This window comes from Geotrypetes seraphini, chromosome 1 (genome assembly GCF_902459505.1).
Source record: "Geotrypetes seraphini chromosome 1, aGeoSer1.1, whole genome shotgun sequence".
In the NCBI taxonomy this organism is placed as follows: Eukaryota; Metazoa; Chordata; class Amphibia; order Gymnophiona; family Dermophiidae; genus Geotrypetes; species Geotrypetes seraphini.
In genome coordinates, this window is record NC_047084.1 from 453,351,025 (window position 1) to 453,357,024 (window position 6,000).

General features: G+C 44.2%; 1 protein-coding gene across 3 annotated transcripts in view; it reads left to right on the top strand.

The window, feature by feature from the left end:
- The window catches only part of ITIH6 (inter-alpha-trypsin inhibitor heavy chain family member 6), a 101,986-nt gene extending 96,334 nt beyond the window's left edge, over nucleotides 1-5,652 (top strand). For all 3 annotated transcript variants that reach the window (XM_033921654.1, XM_033921644.1, XM_033921662.1), the window contains exons 11-14: nucleotides 2,099-2,143; nucleotides 2,234-2,347; nucleotides 3,959-4,339; nucleotides 5,132-5,652. In XM_033921654.1, the coding sequence (XP_033777545.1) occupies nucleotides 2,099-2,143; nucleotides 2,234-2,347; nucleotides 3,959-4,339; nucleotides 5,132-5,364 (773 nt within the window). In that variant the 3' untranslated portion in view covers nucleotides 5,365-5,652. The remainder of the gene's footprint in view (nucleotides 1-2,098; nucleotides 2,144-2,233; nucleotides 2,348-3,958; nucleotides 4,340-5,131) is intronic.
- Nucleotides 5,653-6,000: the final 348 nt, after the last annotated feature.

Sequence of the window (6,000 nt, forward strand, 5' to 3'; positions counted from 1 at the left end):
AGTACAGGGGTTTTAATGTGACAGTATACTTTTTGACTGTCTGTGCCGGGTTTTGTAGATGACATAACCCACATGTGAGAATATGAAGCCTGCTTGTCCTCTGAGAAAAAAAAGAAAACACCTTATTTTGTTTGTTTTCTTTTATTTCTATTGTGGCTTCGTGGTATATGAAATTTAATAAACTATGATGTTACCCATATGTCAGAATATCATGGCTTGTTTGTCCTCGGAGAAATGTAGTTTCACTAATGAAGGCAGTTCTGAAATTACCCCTAAAGTTATGTTATGTTAATTGGGTTTTCTATTCTGCTTTTCTCAAGTTTCAAGTTTAATAATAATTTGATTAATCGCTTAATCTAAATTCTAAGCGATGTACATGTTAATAAAATTACAAAGTAAGGGGGATAGTACAATAAAAATAAAAAACTAAGACTAACAAGACTATTGACAAATTTGACAAAACTAGGAACATAAGGGAGGAGATGGGTAAGAATTACAATTTGTATAAAAGTTAAAGAAACAAATAAGGGGGATACATAAGGAAAGGGAAGATAAAAAATGACTTCAATAAAATTGTAGAAAAATAAAATAAAATTAGTTCAAAAGACTGAATGATTAGTTTATAAAGGCATCTTTAAAGAGAAAACTCTTCAGTTTACCTTTAAATTTTTCTATATTGGGTTCTGCCCTTAAATGGCTAGGGAGAGAATTCCAAGTTTGGGGGGCCGTAACTGAAAAGATCAACTGTCGTCTAGTATTAATAATTTTAAGGGAAGGAATCATTAGCAAATGCTGTTCAGCGGATCTTAATGTTCTATTGGAGGTGTAAGGAATTAATAACTTGTAGATGAAAGCCAGAGTTTTAGAAAGAAGAGATTTAAATGTAAGCAGACATAGTTTATATGTTACCCGATGGGCAACTGGAAGCCAATGGGCTTTCTTAAGAAGGGGTGTTACGTGATCGAACTTCTTAGCTTTGAAAATGAGCTTAATGGACGTATTTTGAATGATCTGTAGACGTTTGATTTCCTTTTGAGCTATTCCGTTGAACAGAGCATTACAGTAGTCTATTTTGGAAATGACAAGAGAGTGGATAAGAATATTGAGAGAATTAGCGCAAAGAAATTGAGAAACGGAACGAATTTGACGAAGCCTAAAAAAAGAGGATTTAACAATACTACTGATGTGATCATGAAAAGAAAGTTTGTGATCAAAAATAATTCCTAGAATCTTGATGTTATATACTTGTTGCAATGGAAGACCCTTGATAGTAATCGGAAAGTTAAGTTTTAAATTATCCTTCCAGGGAAAAAGCATCACATTTGATTTATTGATATTCAGTGCTAGTCTTTTATCTATTCAGTTCAAGGTCGATTACATCACAAGAGGTTGAGTCAGTTACCCAGGAAGTTACAATGGACAGTTTGACACGGACATTCAATAGGGTTCAAAGTACAGGTAGATCAGTACAACCATTAATACAGTTAGGTCATGGTTACAAGTACAAGTAGATCATCATTAGCTCTTTGTTTTGTCCCAGGAGTTGCATTAGACAGTTTAGAGATGGGGCTTTTACAATTCCCATTTCAGTTACTTCAGGGTTGGCTCCCTGTCTTGGCACAGAAATACTTTTAAAAATTTTCTGAACCTGATATAGTGGTCACAAGATCGTAGTGTAAGTGTTAGTTGGTTCCAGCAATTTGCTAATTGATATTGGATGGATAAGGTAATTTGCCTGGTAGGCTTTATATTGTTGCATGCTGGGAATTTTACGTGGAAAAGATTTCTGGTGGAATATCTGTTGGAGGCACCCTGGAGTAGGAGAGCCAACTCTGTTAGGTAGTTGGGGGGCATTCCCTCTTAGTGATGGTTACTGCAGATTGGCCGACTAGATGGGCCATTTGGCCTCTATCTGCTATCATATTTCTATGTTTCTATTAAAATAAGGAAAAATAATTTCTAAAATAGGAATAATAGTAAACTAACACAACAGGTTACAGCAGGCATATAGCAGACTGTAAAAAGAGCAAGTGGCAAAGTTCATTTATGCCAATTGTCTATCTCACCTTGCCTCTTTTTTTTCTCTTTCTCACTGCAGATTATCAGATTGGTATTCTTGGTCCTCAGACCTTCATGTCCTCAGGTAAAATGGCCCCTGGTTGGAGGGCTCTGCCATGTCGACCTCTTGTACCTAATGGCAACCTTCAGCATTCATCCCTATTTTGTCTTGCAGTGGATGGTGACCCCCACTTTGTGGTGATGCTGCCACACTCCCGGGAGAAGCTGTGCTTCACCATTGATGGGCATCCTGATGATAACCTGAGGTTACTGCATGATCCACGGGCAGGTAAGGCAAATAGGGCATGGGAGTATATGTCAAAGGTGGCCATGTCATCCAGAGGGACCAGTGGAGAGTGTTCCTGTAAGGAGGCAGCTCCTTTTTTTACCCTCAGTATAACACAAGCTTTGACAAAGTTTCTTTGAGTGGGTGGTGGAGGGAGGGAAGAGAACCTCTTCAAAAACTGCTTCTGTACCTTTAGAATTAGATTTAAGTCTGTGTCTAAAGGCAACAAAGCTTAGTAAATGAGGTCTTTTATAGGCTAGCAAAAACACACAGCCACAGTCCTGATCAATCCAGTCTTTCAGTTCTTTACCCTGTCCTTACCTAAGGTGACCATAAGTCCCATTTTGAATGGGACCGTCTCATTTTTAGCTCGCCTGTCCCATTGTCCCCACGCAAAGCTTCGGGATGCTGAAATGTCCCTTTTTCAAAAGGAACGGGGCAGGTGAGCTAAAAATAGGCTGCTGCCACCTATTTGTCTAAGCCACCGCTGCAATAACATCATCTTCGTGCAGCGACTGCACAAGCCTTCCCCACCGACATCAATTCTGACATCGGAGAGGAAATTCCAGGCCAGCCAATCGCTGCCTGGCTTGCCTGGAACTTCCTTTCCGACGTCAGAATTGATGTCGGGGGGGGGAGGGAGGGGAAGGCTTGTGTAGTCGCTGCATGAAGATGATGTTACTGTGGCAGTGGCTTGGACAAATAGGTGGCAGTGGCTTTGGGGGGGGGGGGGGCAGGCCGGGCCAGGAGAGAGAATGAAAGACAGAGGGAGGAGAGGGCAGGAGAGAGAAAGAAAGAGAAATGGGGGGAGCCGGGAGAGAGAAAGAAAGAGATAGAAATGACAGAAAGAAAGAAAGGGGGGCAGGGAGAGAGATAAAAGAAAGAAAGAAAGGATGTGCAGTCAGAAGGAAGTGAAACCAGAGACTCATGAAATCACCAGACAACAAAGATAGGAAATATTATTTTATTTTCAATTTAGTGATCAAAATGTGACAGTTTTAAGAATTTATATCTACTGTCTATATTTTGCACTATATTTAACGGGTTCTGGGAGGGGGATTTAGTCCCGATTTGTGGGAAAAAATAAATGGTCACATTATCCTTACCTAATCTCTCTTTCAGTATTACCACCAACTCCCTACACACACACATTATCAACAGCACTCTCTCTCTTTCTCTTAATTCCCTTCTGTCCCCAACAGTGTACCTCTCTCAATCCCCCAACCTGTCTTGAAATGTCTTTCATCCTCTCTCTTTTAAGCATCATTCCTAGCAGTCCCAACCCACTATCACCAATACCCTTCTAGGCTGCCAACTCCCTAACCCCTCCATCCACTCCTCCCTTACCTTGCAGCCCGCTTCTCTGCACCACATTTTTCAATAAATTTGAACCAAGCATATGGAAACTCTTTGTGTTGGCCTCAGCGTGAAGTTTTGCAAGACAGCACAGGGATTTCTGCACTACTGAATTCACTGCAATCAACACAACACAAAGAGAAAGATTGCTCCTGTGTCGGTGATACCGCCAGAGGGAAATTTCTAGTCTCTTTGGTGACCTGGCACCCAGGAATTGTTGTGCCTTGGTGTAACATATGTCTCTTGTCTCTCCTGCAGGAGTCACTGTTAATGGGCATCTGCTAGGCGCCCCTCCCAGGATGGGTCATGAGGATCGAACACGCTCGTATCTGGATGTGATTGCTGTCATTGTGCAGAGGCCTGGGGCGCAGTATGTGGTGACGATCACACTGGACACAGTGTCCCTAGAGGGAGAAGACCGGTTGAGCTTCCCGAGCAGCCACCCAGTGCTGATCCGAAAGCCTGGACTAGTACTGAACATCACTGCAGCCTCTAGAATCACCATCAGCATTGGCAGTAACATCCAGCTACTTGTCCCCATCCAGCATTACCGCCACCCTACTTATCTACAGCTGAATCACCTAGGCCTTTATGTGGTGAATGGGAGAGGCTTCTCACCTGTGGCCCAAGGCCTACTGGGTGAGTGAGCCTATGACAACAGGGAAACTGTAAAGAGCTTTGGTTATGTGATCAAAAAAGATGTAATGAGGCCCAAACCATAACTGTTGGTAAAAGGTTGTGGTAAAAACGGATGACGTAGCTGGTTTTAAGAAAGGCTTGGACATATTCTTGGAGGAAAAGTTCATAGTCTGTTATTAAGACATGGGGGAAGCCTCTGCTTGCCCTGGTTCGGTAGCATGGAATGTTGCTACTCTTTGGGTTGTGGCCAGGTACTAGTGACCTGGATTGGCTACCATGAGAATGGGCTACTGGGCTTGATGGACCATTGGTCTGACCCAGTAAGGCTATTCTTATGTTCTAATGGCACTTTAATATTCAGTAACGTATTCACTCTTTTACCATAGGAGATATCTCATACAACTAGAGAATGACACGGGGACAAATTTGTCCCCGTCCCTGCAGAAACTCAATTTCCTTGCCCCATCCCCGTGAGTTTTGTCACTGTCCCTGTACCATTCCTGTAAGCTCAGCCTTAACCGCACAAACCTCGAACACTTATGATTTTAAAGTGCATAAGGCTTGTGCAGATGAGGATGGAGCTTGCAGGAACGGGGCAGGGACAGGAAAAGAACTCGCGGGGGATGGGACAGGAAAATGAGTTCCCACAGGGACGGGGAAAAATTTGTCCCCATGTCATTCTCTACATACAACACCTATTAGCTTATTCAACGTATACACTGTGCATCATTGCTCATAGTTCTGAGCTCAAAGTGGTAACCCCATCTCTGCTCTTTTTTTTTCCGGCTGCAGGTCAATTTCAGAAGGCCAACATCCACATTGTGAGAGACCAGGACTCTGATGCTACAGGCATGCTGCATCGACAGCATCGTAGGATGCCAGTCACTCTTGTAACCCAGATGGTGAAGGATTCCCTGCTGCCTCCACATGAGGCGCAGTGTTGGCTGGTGAGGCGGGGAGATGTGGCTAGCCTCCTGGACATGGACTACAGCAGTTACCTGCTCTCTCACCTCCTGAAAGTGTGAATGATGTGGGGGTGGGGGGGTGGGGGGAATACAGGAGGGGACTGAAGCTCTGGGACAGCAGTGTATGTATTCTTTTATGTATTAGAAAGTGCCACAGGTCTGGCAGTTGCTGCCTGCTACTGTGCTGCTCTGGGAAAGTGGGTGTGTGAAAAGGAGCAAAGGTCAGAGCAGTTTTCTTATTTATTACTAGTCTTTAAGCCCGTTACATAGATGTGTCTATCTGTCTGTGTTTCTTTATCTCTCTCTCCTTGGCCGCTGTCTGTATCGTTCTGTCTCCCCCTCCCCCCCCCCCCCGAGCAAAGCTGTCTGTCCCCAGCACACCTCCCCCCAAAGCAGCCCCCTTTCCCTATCTCTCCATGGCCCCTTCTGTCTCCCTCCCAGCACACCCCTCCCCCCAAAGCAGCCCCCTTTCCCTCTCCCTGTCTCTCCATGGCCCCTTCTGTCTTCCCCCCCAGAGCAAAGCTGTTTGCCTCAAGCACACCCCTCCCCCCAAAGCAGCCCCCTTTTCCTCTCCCGCTGACTCTCTCTCTGGCCCCCTTTCTCTGTCTGTCTTTCTGGCCCTCTCCCTGCCCCTGTCTTTCTTTCTTTCTGTCTCCCTCCCTCCCGCTGTCTGTCTGTCATTTTTCCCCATTTCCC